The sequence below is a fragment of the Athene noctua genome, chromosome 4 (assembly GCF_965140245.1).
Source record: "Athene noctua chromosome 4, bAthNoc1.hap1.1, whole genome shotgun sequence".
NCBI lineage: Eukaryota > Metazoa > Chordata > Aves > Strigiformes > Strigidae > Athene > Athene noctua.
In genome coordinates this window covers 3,548,823-3,568,468 of record NC_134040.1, presented here as the reverse complement: position 1 = coordinate 3,568,468, position 19,646 = coordinate 3,548,823, and the positions used below count along the sequence as shown (strand labels likewise).

Sequence of the window (19,646 nt, the reverse complement as noted above, 5' to 3'; positions counted from 1 at the left end):
CCCCCTCCACCGCCCCCCCCCCCGGTCCCTCCTCCGGGGGCCGGCCCGGCTCGGCGGGGCTTGATCGCGGCCCTCACCCCGCGGCGGCGGGCCGGGGGGAACCGGGCGGAGGGAGCCGGCTCCCCCCCCCCGCGCCGGCAGGTGGCAGCACCGTAACGGGGACGGCCGGCGGGCACCTGGCGGAGGGATCCCTCCGCGGCCGCGGCGCCCCGCCCCTCGCCCCGCCCCGGGCCTGTCAGCGGAGCGCGCCCTGCACGGAGCCGCACCATGGCGGCGGCGGCAGGAGCGGGCGGGCGGCTGCGGGGGCGCCGCTGAGGGCCGGCAGCCCGGCGGCGGGGCGCTGAGGGGCGGCGGGGCCTTTCCCCCTCCCCCCTTTCCCCTCCCCTTCTTTTCCCCCCCACCCCCCTTCCCCCCCGCCCCGACCCCCGCGCCCTCCCCCGGCGCGGCGTCCATGGTCGCGGCCGGCCGCCGCGGCGTCGTACCGGAGCCCTTGGGCGGCGGCGAGAGCCAGCGAGGGAGAAGGAGCGGGACCGGCCCGGCGCCGCCCGCCGCGCCGCAGGTGAGTGACCGACCCGGGGCGGGGGGGAACGAACCGGGCCCGGGGTTGTTATGGCGACGCGGGGGGCGCCAGGCGGGGCCTCTCCGGGCGGCACCCACGCGTGTCCGCGGCCTCTGCGTGGGGCCCGGCTCGGGCTGCCGTGAGCTCCTGCCCGGCTCCCCGCCCTCCCCTGCCCTCCCGCCGCGAGTTTTATTATGCTTTTATAATAATAATAAAAAGCGAATCGTGGATCGCACACGCGAACTTCTGCACGTGGGTCTGCAGCGGCCTCCTCCCTCTCTCCTCGCACCCGGGGGCTCCGGGCTCCCACCCGGGCACCCTCTGACACCCAGCAGACGGGACACGTCCTGCGTGGACCCCGCGCTCGCCTCTCCCTGCCGCAGGATCGCCGGGGGACACCGATACGCAGGACACCGGCCCCTCCGTGGGCAAACAACCGTGCTCGGTCTCACCCCCGGCCTCCTCAGCGGGGACACGAGGGGGTTTTTTGTGAGGGGTATACCAGCCTCGTCGGCTCGTAACCTGCCTCCCGCCCCGCACCGTGTCCCTCGGGGAGATGCTCCGAAGCGGAGCCTCGGAGGGGACCCCAAGGTTGTGTCCCCTCGTCACTGGTGTCTCCGCGCATCCCCAGCGGGCTGCCACGCTCCGGGCTCTCCCACGCTCGGGTAGATGCATCCTCCCTCCTTGGCCAACGCTTATTTCTGATCTTGGATGTCATCAAGGGTGGAAAATGTGACAGGAAGGAAGGGAGGCTTTTTTTCCTTTTGCTAAATATGGACTGACATTAAAATCCAAATACTGTCGTGAAAGGAATCCCAGCCCCTGTTTGTTGGAGGAGGGAAAAACGATGTTTTCTGGCTTTTCGACTGTGAGGTTCCAGCTGGGAAGTTTCGCAAGGAGCGCTGGGGTCCTTGCCGAGAGCCTCAGGAATTTACTTTGCTCGTTTGCAGGACGCTCTCCACAGCGTATTACGCTGAAAAACTTCGTCATCCCTTCCCTGCCTGTCGGTGGCTGGGGAGAGCTTGCTGCAAGCGTGCAAGATGCTTTGAAATGATTTAGGGATTTTTCCTCTCCTGTCCAAGGACTTCTAGAAAAGGAAGGGGTGCAGGCGAATAAAACTGGAGCCACAACAGGAGTTTTTCATCTTTCTTTATCTTCATTCCTGTTGCTGCAGCAGCCGGTGGGAGGGAGGGAGGTGCTCGGGGTGGCCGCAGCCGATGCAGGGAGCTGTTGGGTTTGCAGGGAGGATTTATGTCTTTCTCCGATGAGAATCGAATGCAAACTCATGCCGTTATTCCAACGGTGAGGCCGGGAAACCGTCTCGATGTGGGGCTCTGGGATGAGGAACGAGACCCCAGGGATGGTCAGGGCACTGCCCGCTCCCATGATGTGGCCAAGGTGAAGAGCTGGGATGTTTTGGGGGGGCCATGGACCACATGGCTGGGACCTGGGGGTGCTGCGAGAAAGAGGCTTGGTGTCTGTGCTGGGCAGAAAATGGGCACTGCCACGTTCCCCCTCCACGTGTTCCTCTCCATCCCTATGGGAGAGCTTTTTGGAGGGGTGTCTGTGGGAAGCTTCAGGGCTTTTGCCTGATCTTTAGAAAAACAGTTTGTTAAAGCAGTGGGGGGATACTGGGAGGTGCTGAAAATAGATGTTTCCCGTTTCCAGGGGCACTGCTGTCCTGGCGTTGGTGCGGCTGTATTGTTTTCAAGCTAATAGGATACATAGCTCTGCTTTTTCTGAAATGTCACTCTCAAATAACTGACGCTTTGTGTGAATCCGTGATATTGGGCCAAGTCCAACATCAACATCCTTGTGAAAGAGTAGTTTGAATTCCTTCTCTCCCCGTCTCCTCCCGCTGATGACCTACACCATCTTCTCCCCCCACCCTTGGTGTTTGCAGCAGGGTGGTGGATCCCGAGCCGTCGGGTAGGGCACAGGTTGGGTGACCCTCTGCCATCCTCGCCCCACGCTGGGTTTGCCCTCGCCACCTTGGGTAAGGCAGCGCCGAGCCACGGGTTGCGTGGTCGTGGTCTGCGCGACGCCTCGAAACGCTGGGCAGCGTGGGGTGGGTTATTTTGGGTAGAACAGAGCGCCCGTAGACTTCCAGAGGGTCAGGAGTAGGGCAGCAGAGACACAAGCTGCTGGCTGGTACTTTATTCTGAGTGTTATACGAGAAGGAGGTCAGCCCTCGCGGCCGCTTTCTGCTCTCATTCACAAATTGTGTTTTCCTCTTGAAATAAAACAAATCCCCGGGCTTTCCTGTCGCGGTGGAAATCATTTGAATGTGACCAGGTCCGTAAGCATCTCCAAAGCCTGCGGACAGGAAGAAACACTAGAGCGAAGAGGTAGGAAATGTCCGCGTTTATAGCAGTGGGCTGATTCATCTCCCTCCTCTTAACTCTTTCCCTCCTGCTTTTGGTGAGATCTGTCTGGTTTGTTTCCAGGCTCGGAGGCCGAGTAGAACATCGTCAGCTCTCCTCTAGCTGGATCACAAAATATTGCTGGGTTTTGTCTAGGTTTACGTGGTTTGGGGTGGAAAAGGAATGGGCTGGTGGGGGTGTGTGGTTATCCGAATCGGATAACCAGAACATCGGCAGTCACATTAGGAAGGATTAATATTTAATACATGGGGTATGAACCATTGTGCTTAATCACTATCTGAAGGGCTTAGCAAGAGATTTACCGATAAGCAAGCGATTCCCGAACTGTCCAGAATGATTTCTTGCATCTTCCTCAGGAGCAGCTGGTTCTGGCTATCGCTAGAGGCTAGCCTGATCCTCTTCTTCCTGATGTCACCAGCTTTTGTAAGTGGGTAGAGTGGCTTCCATCACGAGTTGCTGTCTATTCATTAAACTCACAAAAACCGCTGGAAACCCTTTTTCTCTGATACAACTCACGTGGCTCTACTGTAAGCCTCAGTGCTTGAAACTTCTGTGTGTAGCCAAGGTTCGGGGCAAATGCATCTTGGGGTTGGCGGACGCCGTCCCTGTCACATTCATCCGCCCAGCCACAAGTCCAGAGCTGGCTCATTCATCCTCTTCTCTGGCTATCTCCGTCTTCAGGAGAGCCTGAATTTCATCTGTGTCTCCAGTGTGCCTCTGGAAACCCTCATGACGACGGTGTTGTTTTCCACATCTGCCCCATGTTGATCCGTGTAGGTTGGGGTTTTGGTTTTTTTGCAGTGTGAGGTGTTTTGTAGTACAGCAAGTCAGGGGGTGCTGCTGTGTGTGTGTGTGGGGAGGAGGCGATGGTGGGGGACACAAATAATCCTGCAGGACTAAATCCATCCACATGCTGTACAGCTGCAGTCAGTGGGGCCACATGTGCCCTGCGGGTCGAGGTTGAGCTGGTCTGAGGTTGGGAAGTGGATGTGGAAGTCTCGGTGTGACTCTGGTGGGATGACCAGTGTTTCAACTAAATTTGAGGGTTGTGTCTCCATTGTGGGAAACCCTGCTTTATTTAGACTGCAGGAGGATGCGTGCCTGCGTCCCCCTCCCTCCCTCTCTGAGTCAAAACTTGCCTAGCCGAAAGCATCAGCCGTGGCTGTCAAACCCAGTTTTTGCTGCGGTTACACACGTGGTGCTGCAGCATTGATGGTGGCTGCAGTTTTGATGGTGGAAGTCAAAACAAGTGAGTGTGGGTTGGGTTTTGGCATGTTGGTCATGTGGGAAATCCTAGTGGATACTGTAACAGGCATGGAGGTTAGAAATTGTTTTTTTTTAAAATGGAGTAGGTACTGGGTTTTTTTCCCAAAACGTGTGGGAGAATGCCCCTTTTGTTCCGTGTGCAAACAGATTGCTTGCTTAGGCAGTGACTCCTCTTTATTCCAGAATAATTTGTTGTCCTAATTCCTTCCTGTTGAAGCAACTCCATTTTGCATGGAGTAATTAGTACTAATTTGGACCCAGCATGGACAACAAGAATTCTCTGACTTCAGAAGAGTAGACAAGAGCATAACCTCTGCCTCTCCTGCGTGAGTCAGGTCGTGCTTTGCTGTCCCTCCTCTAAAGCAAAATTAAAACTTGTACGTGTGACCAAATGTCCCAGGTTGGTAGGAGGCAGCAGATGTAGATGTCACCAATTTTAAGCTTTCTGCTTTTGCAGGGAGCTGAGGACATCTGTGGTGAGGGGGAATGGACCACCACCTCCTTCCTTCTTGGCTAACACTGAGGAACAAATAAACAAAAATGTTCCCACCGCTGATGTGAAAAGCTGCTTCTGAGCCAGTCTGGCGTGTTGGTGTATTCCTGGCACCCCAGCCAAGTACTTGAGACCTTTTTATTACTGTAACGAGGACTTCCACATCCTGCCCCACAGTCTAACTCGAGCTGTGGCTATTTTCTGGTCCTTCCAGGAAGACATCCCTGTTTTCCCTTCCTTTGCCTAGTGAAGTGAAGCCAGCCGAATTCCTTCCCTCCCCCAAATCCCTGCCTGTTTGAAGAAGAGGAGGTGTAGCCATCCTTCTTGCCTTCCCCAGCGTTTACCTGGGAAGCACGAGATGAATTGGTCCTGCAGGCAGGACCTCCCCTGCCCGTCTCACAGCCACCTTCCTCAACGCTGGTAGGTTCATCGTTTCTGCTGGTGGGGGTGGAGAGCCCCGACGCCGTGTCCTCGTTTTCCAGAACGCTGCGTGAATGTCTCTTCAGGCAGAGCCCTGGAGGCGGTGAAAATAGGGGATGTCTGGCCTGGAAATCCCAGCTGGCAGGAGACACGCTGCGAGTGAGACGGGCTTCCCAGTGTCTGGATACCTGACTCTTAGAAACCTTGGCTGATGGATGCTCCCTGCCTGCAGGGTTAGACGGGGAGGTTTAAGACCCTTACTCATAACTTTGAGGTCCAAAATACTGTTTGATGCTCCACGCTAGATCAATAAAAGCGTGTTAGAAGCTGATCGCAGAGGTGCTACAGTGCTACGGCAGCCTACCAGTCTTAAAAACGGAGTTTGGCGTGTTCAGGCTTGTAGGTTTTGTGTATCTGAGTTAAGTAATAGGTGACAGGAAACCTTGATTCAGGTATGAGCAGTGAATCAATCGGCGTTGGATTGCTCTGGGTTGAGCTACCCCCCCCCTTGGGATGACTGCCTCCCTGTATCACGCTTGGTGTTTCGAAATAACCTTTCAGAGTTACAATTGCTCTGATGATCTAAAACCCAAGGGTTTAGCTCACTTTGGTCTCCACCCCATCGGCAGTGACCTTGCTCCAGGCCTGCGGAGAGCTTCAGACGTTTCTGGTTTAACTGCTGAAGGTGGGATGTCTCCCTGAGTCTGTGCTCAGATGCTTTCCTCCAAGGAAATGGGGATTTTCTGACCAAAAGGCAAATTGTAGAGGGTTTCCCCAAAACCAGTACCCAACCATCCTCGCTTGTCTTCTGTGCATCCATCGTGTTGTCGTCTCTGTCTGTTATTTACAGCGTAGGGTCTGGCATGCTCACGCGGGCTCATCTTTAGCTTTGGTTGCTGGTAGGAAGAGCAGCGACCAGAGATGATGTGAATGGGATGGACTAGGCAGCTCTCTGGGGCTTTTCTGGAGCGTTGCTGCCCTTGGGAAGGCTGATAATGGCTACAATGAGGTGGTTCAGCTGCAGCGGTGAACAACTGAGCAGCAGATCCTCCTTTAATCCCTGGGTCTGTGTGGGGTCCGTTTTGTGCTCTTGACCCTGCGTTTTTAGAGTTGGTGTCTCAATTCACACTCTGGGGATTTCAAACACTTCATTCACAAACTGCGGCTGGCGAAGGGTTGGTATTACTTATTTGTGTTAGTAAATTATGTCATGCTACGTGTTAGAAAGCGTCTTGCAGCCAGGAAATCTGTTCCTGGACTCAAGGCACGTTGCAACCAGCTTGCTCCTGGTTGGGCATCTCTTACTTCACCCTCTGAAATAGCCATCTTGTCCTTGTGAGCTTTCAGGTGAGCACTGAAGTGATGACTGATGGTGTTGATTTCAAGAGAGGTCTTGATAAATCTGGAAAAGGTTTTCTGTTTACTCATCTTTATTTGGGGGGGGGGGAAAAAAAAAAAAGGAAAGGGAGGACCTGCATTGACCTGGAGGTCAGTCCACTTAATGTGGGAGAAACAGGGGCGGAGGCAGAAGCGACCTGCCTAGGCAGTGAAATAGTGGCAAGTGGAAGAAAAGCCAGAGCCAGGAAGGCAACTTGGGTCTGGCTGCTGGTGGCAAAGTGGCCCAAGAGACTGGGCTAAACCTGGGGGCAGAAGGGACAGATATTACAGTTGTGATGCTGTTAGAGGTTTCTAGAAGACAGAAACCCTCAAGTAAGTAAATCTTACTGAGTAAGAGGAGAAATATGAAGAACGGGATTTGCTTTTTTTTTTACAAAAAAAAAAAAAAAAAAAGGCATTTTAGTGGTTTATAAAGATTCCAGCAGCTCTGGGAAAGGGCAGCCTCTTGTTCCAGGCACCGCGCACGCAGCACGGGGATATCCTGGCTCCCAACCTGAAGGTTTTGAGGTACCATAAATTTTTCTCGTGATAGGGTGTGGCAGCACAGCATGCAAAACTTCCCTGCTGCTTTACAATTTGGATAATGTTTTTATCTTGCCAGCAGATAATCATCTCAGTTTTGTTCCAGAAGCGAAGCTCTTATGGATATGTTTGAGAAGCCTGAAAATAAATATATTCACATGTGTTTTCCAGTGTTGCTTAACACGTGATACACCTCAGAGCCTCTCGCAAACTGGCCGCTCCTGAGTATGAAGGCTCAGAAGTCTAACTTGAGGCCAACTCGCAGCTGTGCATGTACAGATTTAGTCTCTAACTGGAAGTACAGACTTTGTCTTCCCTCGTTTCTCTGCATTGCTGGTTCAGAAGGGCAGTGCTTTAGTCTGTCTGCGGCAGCCCAAATGCTGCAGCTTCACATCTGTCTCCTAGAAGACACTAATGCCATCCCTGCTAGGCCTGAGTGATGAATGAGATGAACGCAGATGAGTTAGAAATTAATAATAAATTGGAAAGCATGGATAATCCTCAAGATTTTCTCTTGAGGAGACTTTAAACCTATTTGGCTACAGACAGAGAGATGTTTTTAATCCCAGTCACTGTGTAGAATTTGCATTTTCATTCTGGTGGTGGGATGGGAATGTGAGGCGGGATCTTTGGTCAACTCAACAGAAGCAGCTTGAGTTTAGATACTTGGCTAGCTGGAAGACTGTGACCGGGATTAGAGAGGTTAAATTATTTTCTAGGATTACCTAGGAGTATATGGAAAAGAAATGGGAAGACTGTTTCATGGCTAGCATGGTTTTACTTTGCACTTTTGTGAATAAAGTTTTACTGCTTCACTCAGTCCTTCAAAATCTTTCTACCGGGCATTGGCCTCCCAACAGCTTAATTTATGGATCCTTAATGTTTTCCATCATTTTAACCCTTTGAGAAATTTAGTATATGCATACTGCTGCGTAATGGGTGGATTTGCATTTCAGTCCTCTGCTGGGCTCTGAAAGCCTGCACGGGCTGGCAAGCTCATCTAGAGCAGGCTACAAACATTTCCCGTGGGGCTATGGGAGAACCTCTTGCCTTTTAGAAGAAATATTCATCCAACTCATTTATCATCTTTTCTATACCTGCCTTGATCTGCAGTGGTCGTGTACGAGTTATTTTTTTGACTGCAATAGGTACCTAGAGGTGACATCTGTGACCCAGCCGTTCGCCTGCGGTGCAGCAGTGCCTGGTCTGGGGCTGTGCTTCAGCTCTCGCTGTGCTGAGCAGACAGGTCTGGCCTCCCAGAATCCAACATCCAAATGAATAAAATGCACAAAAGAGGTGTTGTTCCAAAGGGAAACTGAGGCACGGGCTAGCTGACATACAAGAGGCAGCTTTGGAAGGGTTAAGATGAATTTCTGCTCTCCTGGGAGGTAATTTAAATGCACAATCATCTTTTCTCATGTCTTAAAACATGATGGAAGGAGGCGTGGGATGGGCAGCTTGCAGCACTGTCTGTCCATGCAACCCAGGTTCTCAGAGCATTTGCCCTTGCTTGTCTCCTCTGGTGTCTCAAGGAGGGGCAGCTGTCCCATCCCCTCCTCGCCTGAGGCTCCAGAGAGGCTGATAAACCCAGTGGCTGCTCGAGCATTTACCACCTTGGGTCCACCAGCAGTTTGGCAATGGCTCGGAGGGTCACCGAGGTGTCTCCATATCTCTTGGTTACTACTGAGAGGATCCCTGTGGGAGGTCGTGTCCCTCAGTCAGGGCTGCAGGGGAACTCTTAGTGGTACAGGTGTAAAAATGGTGCTGCAGGTGCTCACAAGGGTGGTGGATCTCTTGTCTGTACAACCTCTTGGGTGGGTCATCTGCATATCCAATATTACTTCTTGTGTCCATGTCTTATCCCCTGCGTGATGGAGGATTTACTCTTTGCCTTCCCTGAAATTTCTTAAACTGAGCTCAGTGCCTGTACAGAGGTAGTTGTCTTTTTTCCAGGATACAGCATGTTCTGTGGGGGGTGTTTATGTAACTTCCCATATGTTGCCCTCTTTGTGTAGAAACTTGAAGATAAATTGTGAAATGCAGGGGGCTGCTTTAAAAAATATATACCCTGGATCTCAGCTTGTTTGTGGCAAGAAAAGAGGAACCTGGGGAGCCCTCTGTCCTTATTTTCTCCCTCTTACAGCTGAGTGAGCAGCGTGGGATGGAGCATCTGATGCTGTTCCATTGCCCAACACTGCCGTGCTCCTCCGGGAAGAGGGCAGGGAGGGCTCTCAGCAGGCTCAAGAGCAGACACGTGCTCTCAGGAAGGGCAACGGTTTCTCTGTGGAGGTGCTGCAGCCCCAGCATCATGCCCTGCAAGCCCTCTCCCTCTTTCCAAAGCTGCTGCATTCCCTACAGTGCACCACTACCCAGCAGAGAGGTTGGTGTTTTCGGTGGAGCCTTGATTCGGAGTGAGTTGAACCAGTTGGTTGGGCCTGATCTTTCCAGATGCTGCTTGGTCTCCGTTCCCGTGTAGATCAAGGGGGTCTGAGGATGCTCAGTGTTTTTAAGAGGATCCTTTGGTTCCTGTGGGACATGAGCCTGGCAACTGGTAGAAGATTCGTGGCTCTTGTTCACTGCAAATTTGAAGGAAGCTGTTCACCCATCTGCCCGGCTCATTTCTGTTCATCGTATTTGAAAATGGTTCAGTCTCAAGTGTAAAAGCAAATGTAGGCACGATGCTGCCAAAGTTTGCAGCCTGCCTCTGCTGAATAATTATACAACGTGTAATCAGAGTATCTGAAAACATCCATTTCCATTCCCCTCCAATTCCCCCTGGAGCAAAGCCAAGAAGCTCAGCTCCCAAACCAACCCCCCCTTTTGAACTTTAAGGTTGAAAAAATGGCATTTTTACTCTGAAAACTGTGCTTATTTGACTGGTGGATAGAGAACGAGGAAGTCTGTGTGTAAGTGCATGGGAGAGGTGGAAAGTCCAGCGGGTGGGGGTGAAAAGAGCTTCAGAGATGAGCCATGCAGCTCTGGTGATAGCTAGGTGGAAACTTCAGCCAAGGCTCCTGGGCAGCAAAACAGCCTCAGCGGTGACGGGAAAGCTGAGCTCCTCGGCGTCCAAGCCCAGGAATTGACCCATTCAGTGGTTTTTTTTGAAGTTAGTGCAAGATCATGACTGTTTTTAGGAAGCCAGGAGCTCTGCAGTTGCTCAGTACTTGCTCAGCTGTTTTCATATGGATTTTTTGGAACGATTTTATTTTGCAGAGTGGATTTGGAGTTGTCGATGTGGGATCTTTGGAGATCAGTGTGTTTAGGTGCCGTGGAAAGATGTGGTGTGGCGAGCAGCAGCACAAGCCTCTCGTTTCTGCGAGGGGAGAAGGGCTGGCTGCTCTCCCTGGCCACTGAGAGCCCAGTGAGGTGGTGCCTGGCTTGGTGATCATTAAGGTGACCGATCCCTGGGCGTGATATAAACCTTTGGACTAAAATACCAAACCTGTAGTTTAATCTGTTTAAGTTGGCGTTGCTTCCCAAAACGAGTGCCGGTTGTTGTCGGTGATCTGGGGCACCCAGGTACAGAGTGGGGAGGTCTTACCTACTGACAGTTCGGCTCAGTTTGGGAGAGAATCTTTAAAATTATATTTTGCAGTGTTTAAAGCTTCCTTTCTAATGGGACTCGTGGTGTGGCTCCTCACTCAGCCGATAGCACAGGGAGCACATTGTGGTGTGCACGGGGGGGATTTAATTTTGGGCCAGTTGATGCAGACGTAAGGGAATTTGGGTTCCTGGAGCCCTGTCTGCCCAAATGCCATCCGCCTGTGTGGAGAAGGTGTTGCTGGCCAGCTGGGATGGTCTCTTGATATTTGATGTTGGATTTTTCTCCCTCTGACGCTTCATTAAGGCGATGTGGTTACAGAAGTGCAAGTAATTAACTAAGGAAGGACACGGGTGGTAGCGCAGCAGCCAGCTTGCGTGGGGACACGGACATCTTCTCTGGTTTGCAATCCCACACGGAAAGGTCGTCCCAGGATACCTCTGCCATGCTCATCTTGGCTGTGACCGGTCCTGTCCTACAGCAGATCCCAAGCCCAGGGCTAAGAAGGCGGCTGCTGCTTCCACCTTTTTTTTTTTTTCCATTTTGCCTGTTACAGTAATGGTTACAGATCTTTCAAAGCACTGCTTGAGCTTTGTCTTCACTAACAGGACGAGCTTGTCGGTGCAGGGCATTTTCAGGAGGATTATTTTGCTGTTTAGGTGACAAATAGCAGCTCAGCTCTTTTGGAATGCTTTGTCTCGACGCTTGATGAGGTTAACCTCCCGAGTGAGCACCCGGCATCCACAGCTCAGTCCTTCGTGTCCTTCCCCCAGTTTGAGACTGGGGTTGGGCAGCATAAAAGGTTAAAAAACCCCACCCTCTTTTAAATTCTGATCCCCCTGAAGCCTGAGTGGTTCCTGTCTCTCTATCTCCCTGTTCCAGCACCTCCAACGGGGAGAATCTGCAGCATGGTAAAGCCTCAGGTGCAGGGGAGATGGGCTTCAGGCTGCGGCACTGTAAGACGTTTTTTCTCCTGCCTTTTGATCCAAGGTGGGTTTCCAGCATGAGAAGCAGGCTGCGGGACTGTTTCATGCGAGGCAAAGGATGTGTTTCCCCCCAGACGCTCTTAGAGCGGTGATGTCAGCAGCCCCTTCCCAACAGCTGTGCTCCCCACCCTGGCCCTAGGGAAACAGGATGCCAGAGGGTTGAGGATGGGAGCAGATGCTGAGCTGTTTTCACTTGTGATTCCTCATCATACGTTTTTGTGTGGCATGACAAGGAGTTGGAGAATAATTTATTTTATTTAAAAGTGGAAGTGCCAAACTTGGTTGTAGGGTTGAAGCCTTTTTTCAGGGGCTGAGCAGATGCACCAAGGGACTCGGACTTCCACTGCAGCCTCTGCTCTAGGGGGGAATCAAAGTTCAGCCACTGGGTTCGTTCAGTTTTGGTGGGTTTTTTGGAGACTTTTGGAAAGCAAATGCTGCATCAAGCCTGGGGAGGCAGCATGGCCTCTGACAGCTGCTGTGGCACAAACCCATCATTTGGACTTGGGCTACCAACTTCCATCTTTGGGCCAGCTCTCAGCTAACAGTGGATTTTATTAAAGATATGAAGGTATATTGTGTTCCTCTTGAATGAGTAACCATGTTGTAGCTCTGTGGTGTTCTTCAGCCAGTGACTACCCCAGTTTTTCTGCGGTCTCTTGATGTGAGGTTACAAATGACTCCATCAAACTGCAGTATTGGCATTAGAATCAATTTTTCTCATTGCTAATAGTTTTCCTTAATATATTTTTGGAAGCTGGGACTTAATTGTACTTTGAAGCAGTTAAAACATTGAATAAAACACTACGTTCTCTCTCAAAGTCGTTTCCATCTGGATCTGACCCCGAACACGAGTTCTTGAGTTGTGCCTGGGTTGCAGAGGCACTTGGATCTGTCTCTGAGGAGAAGTGAGAGGTCTGGGGATCAATTGGGAAGCGATGATATGGGGGAGAGGAACTTCTTAATATTTATGTGGTGCTTGAATCTGCTCTTGCTAGTAAGAGCCACTTGAATTTTTTTCTGAGCACAAGTTTGGTCCATCCGATTCTGGAGCTAAATTCATGGCTTGCTTTTGGGGTTCTTTCCTCCTTCCCTTGTGTCTCCCAGCTGCCAAACCCTCCCTTCGCCACTGTGCCCTGACATACAACAGCACAATGTCTTGAACTCCAGGACTGCAGATGAGCCAGCGGGAGACACTGAGCTTGTACAGGTATCAATTTTGAAAGCCACCAAAAAGTGATGACTTCAGAAAAACCTTCTTGTTTCTACTGAATCGTCTCTTTGCTCAGAGCCCAGCGATGTTGAACAGGCGCCTCGGAAGTTTGGCTTATTTCAGGCTTTGTGCAGCGTTTGGCTTCATGCAGGATGGCTCCCAGGCTTTGCTGAGGTTCTTCTCACCGGTGTCCTCGCCTGCTCGCTCCTCGGATCGGCCCGGGCTGGAGCAGCCCATCATGCCCGTGGTTGCAGTGCTGTGGAAGCAGACCCCAGTGCAGGCAGGGGACCACCTCGCCCACTGCCCACAGCAGTGCTGCCTTGTGCCGAAATCTCCCTGCACATCCATCCTGCTGCACAGGAGTGAGACGCTGAGAAACCGTTTTCATTCGTTTTCATCTCCCTGCTGCGAGTGGTTCTTGGATCCTGCCGCTCCATGTCCATGGCCAAGAGCTGAAAGATAGTCTTGGAATAAGGTGCTTGCAGGCAGAAGTTCTGGCAGCACCTGCACTGCCCTTTCTTCCCCCGTCCTCCTCTGCTTTTACGAACCTGTTCCATAAATTGTCTCCATTTACAAAATCACACTTATGTCAAGCACTTGCCCGCTTAATTCTTCCACTTGTAGTTTTTCTTTCCTCTGGGCAGGGATGTTTCTTAGCAGCTTCAAGCGCAAAGATACCTATTTGTTAAGTCTTTCCTGGCTTCAGAGTTGAAACTCCTTAATATTCCTGTCTTCTGTGAGCTCTCTTCCATGAATTTTCCTCCGCTCGCCATCCTACTCCCATTTCTGGATGAGACATCCAGACTCCTTTGCTCACAGGTTTTGTGCCCAGGTTGGGACTGTTGTGCTGTTGTGTCCCACCAAGCTGCCTGCAGCCCCCAGCGAAGGGGAGAGAGAGGTGAAATAAAAGGAGTTGGTGCTTCCATGCTTGCTGAGAAGTACTGGGTTTTGAAATGCTCTAAACTTGAAGTCTTTTGCTTGGAGAATAAATAGGATGTGTCTAATGATGCTGACTGCTTCCCGCTCGAGTTGCCCACTGTCTGATCCGAAATGGATTTATTCCCTCTGAAGTGAGGCTCGTTCAGCTTACTTTAGGTAATGGGGAGCTGAAAAAGCAACACTTTTGCTTTTTCCTAGCAGAAAATATCCTGCAGAGGATTCATTATTAATAATAAGCTGCTAAACCTTGTCATCTTTGATAGCCAGGCATGTGCTATTAGCTGAACTCCGTGGTTTAGTCCCGTCCTGTAACCTCCCTTTAACCTTGGTGCCAGCTGTGCTTATTTCACTGGTAATATTTACACTTAATATTCCCACTTACTGCTTAATAGCTGGGGGTCAGGCCCTGTCTCATCAAAATTAGGTGTTTGCTGGGGCTCAGACACAGCAGCGTTGGCTCATGAGTTAGTACTTGGTCGGGCAGGGAGGGTTGTCGCTCCCTGCGTTGGAAGGGAATTAAGGTGTGAAGAGCTGACGAGTTGTTATGTGGCAGAGGTGAGCTGATGTAAGATGTAGGTGGTGATGTTTTGGAGAGTTTATTTTTTCTGTTCCCTCCTTTCTTCACACGTTGGACCACATCTGACGACCGGGTAAGGCAGTTCAGCTTGCTTACCTTGGCGTAACACCGCTCTCCCCGGCACGGCACCCTGTCCTGGCTGACGTTTTGGCAGGTTAGCGAGGCGCCTGACACATAGCCTGGCACGGGTGGCTGTGGGAATGCCTGGGCTGGGGAGGTGGGGGAGAAGGGTGCTCTCACCCGCTGGCAGTGGCTTGTGTGGTCATTCAGCTCGGAGGACCCTGCGTAACACACCACAGAACTTCTCCCAACTCCAGCCAGTGCCTCGACTGCCTGACTCTCTTTTGGGTAGGCTGAAATGAAAATGTGGAAAACAGATGTGACCTGACGATACTATCTTGTTTAACTATCTATACCCAGATGTTTCCAGCTTGTAGTGCTAATTTCCACTTACACTTATCCAAGAGCTAAAGCCAAGATGCTCAGTGCTTTCATGTCTGAGGAGTCAAACTAACCTTAGTCCTGTGATCCATTGCTTTGCTCGATCCTACATCTCTTACATCCAGGCAGGGCAAGACTGTCCATACCCAAAGTGTCACATACATCGAAAAATCTTCTTTTATAGTGAAGATTTTTCTTCATTAACTGGATGAAAAGATTGAAAAGCAAGAGGAATCAGACTGTTTTCAGAGTAGTCTGTATTTCAGGGTAAGTACTTTGCAAGGGCTTTTCATCGTGCCCTTTTTTGAAGACGGTATGACTAGCTTTCTCAAAGGGATGCTCTTCCCTTGAGACTGCACATGCTTTTCTTAAATTTCCTTGGCACGTGACCACTGAGCACTGAAGGACTCATCTGGATTTTTCTAGCTCCATTTGAAAGGCAAGCTGTTCGTTCAGCCTCGTGCAGAATCTGTGTGACAGAAGACACTGTAATCAGGCTGCAGAGGTAATTGCATTTGTAATGTGAAAGACAGAACAAAGTTTAAAAGTCTCATCCTTGACTGGCTCTGTGGGGACCCAAGGTAGTTTAAAAAAAAAAAAAAAACAAAAAAAACAAACACAAAGCCAACAAACTGAACCATTGCTTTTGACATTTGCAATTGGTCTGGGCAAAACATTAGGAAACAACATACTCTAGGGGACAAGATGATCTAATATATCTGACTTTAAAGAAACATGCTCCTGTGGAAACTTGTTTCTGTGCCTATTCTAAAGCACTGTCTGCTGCCCTGATCTCCCCTGCCTGCCTGGACCATCTCAGCGTAGTCAGCAAGTTCCAATTAAACTTCTCTTTTGCCTTTATTTTGTGCATGTATCTGAATTAGCTCCATTCTGAAGTAACCAGTTCCTTGTCAGGAAAAAGACTTCTGGGATGCTACTGAAACTTATTGCCTGTTTCTGGAGGAAAACTGCTTCCTTTTAAGTATTTTGCCTGAGATCATGACCGTTCTAGTGCATCTGAGGCTTCCTGTGTTGGTTGACCTTCTTGGGACGAAGTTCCAACCACCCACATGCACCATTTGCATTTTGCTTTAAGAGAGCAATCTGGAGAACCAATCTGTGCTGTAGGATTTCGCCATCACCACTCTGTTGTTCCTTTGACATTGCAGTTGCGATCTATGACGATCCTTGGTGTAGCAACCATGATTGACAAACCAAAGCTCTCGGCTCTTTAACGCTGTTGAATTTTGAGAGAGGTGGAGACAGGAGCTGGGCTGGAGCAAGCCACAGCAGTCAGATGTCCCCAGTACTGTGGGAAGTCACGGCTGGAGCTCAGTGGTTTGGGCTAGGAATGCTTCTGGGATGGCAGATCCTCCCCAGTTCTTCTTCTAGCCAGCCCTGACTGCAGGTCAGACCTCTGCTCTCCTGAGACCCCCCTGCAGGGCTGGGTCCAGCTCTGGGGCACCAACAGCAGAAGGACACGGACCTGCTGGAGCGGGGCCAGAGGAGGCCACGGAGATGCTCGGGGGGCTGGAGCCCCCCTGTGAGGACAGGCTGGGAGAGTTGGGGGGTTCAGCTGGAGAAGAGAAGGCTCCGGGGAGACCTTAGAGCGGCCCCCCAGGGCTGAAAGGGGCTGCGGGAACGGGGGGAGGGACTCATCAGCAGGGAGGTAGGGGTAGGACAAGGGGGAATGAGTTTAAACTGACAGAGGGGAGATTTAGATCAGATCTAAGGCAGAAATTGTTCCCTGTGAGGGGGGTGAGGCCCTGGCACAGGCTGCCCAGAGAAGCTGTGGCTGCCCCCTCCCTGGAAGGGTTCAAGGCCAGGTTGGACGGGGCTTTGGGCAACCTGGGCTAGTGGAAGGTGGCCCTGCCCGGGGCAGGGGGGTGGGACTGGGTGATCTTTAAGGTCCCTTCCAACCCAAACCATGCCATGATTCTGTGATTCCTTGTGAAAACAGCTCTTTAGTCTGAAGCCTGTGCAAGGGCCTGGGCATCCCAGGTGGATACTGTGATTCTATCATACGAGCTTGTTTGCATCCAAGTTTTCCTTTAGTAAAGGTTTGGTGTTCCCTGCTTGGCTGGCTTGAACGCTCAGCTGATTTCTTTCTTGTATGTAATTGTAGGTGTGGTGTGGACTTTCCCAACAGGACTTTGCTTACTCAGTCCCATTCCTCTTCCCTCGTGCTGCAACAAAGAATAGAATAAACTTGGCTTTTCAGGGTCTGATTTTTGCTGGTTTGTTCAGGAGCAGGTGCCAACAGCTGCTCTGGGCGTGCATGAAGCCATACAGGAGAAGCTTGTCTGGGATTGACTTTAGCCTCCTCTCTGCCGCTGAAGGATTTAACCTTCTTGAAAGGTTTCCATTTTCACGAGATCCACTTGTAGCAATGAAACCTGGAAAAAACCCGAACTACTGGCTCCAGCAGACTGACTGGTGTTGCTGTTTGGGTTTTTAACCGGGCTGAGTGAGTCAGCCTGTCCTCAACTGAGCGTTAAGTGTGGTGAAAGCACCAGGACTATCAGCACTGCTTGACCACCAGTTTCCTGTTGTTCTGGAGGCCTGTGTGTGGCTGTAGGAGCAGCTCTTCCCTCCATCCTGCTGCCTGTTACGAAGCTGTTATTTCCAGTGTGCTAAACTATGGAGAAAGAGGAAAAAGCGCTCTGCCTTGGTTTGAGAGTGGCACCTGTTCTGCTCCTCATGCTCCCTGCTGACTGTCCCTGCTGCTGCTAAGTCGCAAAACTCATTGTAGATTTAAGACCTTTGGAGAAATCATCTTAAAAAGCAGAAATGGAATACAACTATCTTCCCCCTCCTTCCATTTCTCTGGGGGAGCAGGAATGGTACTTTGTATAGGTAAAGACCTGCTGCTTTTCTGAACTTGTATGCATTTTTCACAGCACACTGGCTGAAATCCTGACATCACGCTGGCTGCACCTCCTCCTGACCTCCTCTCTTTTTCATTTTAAGTCGCAGAAGCAGTTCTGTCAGGGTGCCACAGACACTTGATGGGCTTCTCCATCTCCCACATCTTCTCGTTGGCTCTGCCACTCCTGCAGAGCGATGGAGATGCTTCCCTTGCTTTTGTCCCTTGCCTTTCCTTTCTTTGAAGCTTTTTAGGGCCAGGGGGTGTGTTTGTGAGAGTGTCTGGATATTTCCCGTTGTCGGGACTCTACGGTATGTGCTTTCTCTGCTTACTGTTTCCAAAAGGAGGACCAAAAGCATGCAGAGATCAGGGCTTTGTCTGAACCTGAACTTCTATATTGTAACTCAAAGTGATGACTATAGGTAGCTATGCCCAGTCACTTCACAAATAAATCTTTATAAATCAGCATTTACGCTGTAGAACTTCATGCAAAGTCACTTAAAGTGCATCAGAATAAAAAGGGTTAGCTGCTGTGAGGTTTAAGCTTTACAGGTAGGTAAGTACCTGTCTAGAGGCCATGGAAGACTGGTGGCTAAGAAGCTATAGCAAACTCATACCAAACTCTTGTGTTTAGTCCTTGGGATACGGCCTTGGTGTCTCAGCACCATCCTGTGCATACCGGACACTTACATTTTTCATTGTTTATCCTCTCTTCCTAAGAGGAGAATGCAGGGATGTGCAAAAAAGCCACAGAGTGTCTGTGCCCGGGTGCTGAAGTCACATCTACGGCTTGTCAGCACGTAGGAATATCATATGGAAACTGGAGCTTGTGGAGATGGGAACCATCCCGACTGAAGTCAGAGCAGATGGGACGCACAGACTGAACCAGCCTGTCTAGTTTATGCTTTATTAATTAGACATGTTATCAGAGTCATCTGTATTTTCTTTCCTTTTCTCTTTCCAAACCAGTTCTTCTGCTTCTTTGCCCACAGAGGTACTAATGAGGAGCAATTTCAGTCTTTAAGACTTGCATGGCAATGCTTATTTGTCGTGGTCTATATTAACACAAAAAAACTTTGGGGTGAGAACTCAGTGGAGCTTTGTGAGCTGTGGGTATTGTAATTTTTAGAGTTGATGGTACTCTCCTGGTAGCACATCCTCTCCCTGCATGCTGCCAGTGTTTGTAAACACTTCCACCGCGTGTGCTAAGCTATGCTGCTACTTGCTGTGGGATGCTTAAAGGGAACTGGATAAACTCATGGAAGGCAAGTGCAAAGATCCCTGGGCAACAACAGTCCATGCTGGAGACTGGGAAGTGTTCTGGGGAAAAAATGGTATGTGCTGGTGTGGGTCTGACCTAGCTTCCTTAGACCTGCTGTTGGAGTATTAACTTAAATGGACCTCAGATGTGGTCTGTCGTGCTCGTTTGGACAGTCTCAGGCTCTAACTGTGCGCACACTAATTTTTAAGATTTTACTGAAGGAGGCAAAAGTTTGGAGGTTAAAGTGCTCAGGTGGGAGCTGAGAATAGACGTTTTCCTCAGATTACCCTTTGGGCCCAGATTTCCCTTTTTTATCCCCCCAGCCCAATCTAATATCTTCATCCTCAGAGGCAGTGCCCTTATCTGTATGCAAGGGTGAAGTGGGCTGTAAAACCCTTTGAGCGTGGTGTGCCCACGGCTGGTGTGGGAGACAGCAAAACCCCATAAAGCCAACCTGTGCTCAAGTAGCCACCTTTCAGACCCGTGGGTCTGTTTTACAGCTGCCGTTTGGCAAGGTAGAGGGGAGGTCTGTGGATTTGCTTCACAGCTAACGGCTCTTCCTGGGAAAATCCTCATTTACTGAATGAGCCGCAGGATCGGACTTGGAGGAATGGGGCTGTTAACGATGGGTTTGTCAGCTGAGTTGGATATTGCACAGATCCCTTCCCTTACAGCAGGACAAGATGATGACCGTGTCCAGGCTTTTCCCAGGCTCTTCCCTCTCACATATACGCAACATATGTTATCCTTGGAAGTCCTTTTCCCAGGCGTGGCGTGCCTTTG

General features: G+C 50.7%; 1 protein-coding gene across 3 annotated transcripts in view; it reads left to right on the top strand.

Moving 5' to 3' along the window:
- The first annotated feature begins 218 nt into the window (after positions 1-218).
- Positions 219-19,646, top strand: part of PTPRA (protein tyrosine phosphatase receptor type A) — a 133,565-nt gene continuing 114,137 nt past the window's right edge. For all 3 annotated transcript variants that reach the window (XM_074904274.1, XM_074904275.1, XM_074904276.1), the window contains exon 1: positions 219-559. In XM_074904274.1, the coding sequence (XP_074760375.1) occupies positions 452-559 (108 nt within the window). In that variant the 5' untranslated portion in view covers positions 219-451. The remainder of the gene's footprint in view (positions 560-19,646) is intronic.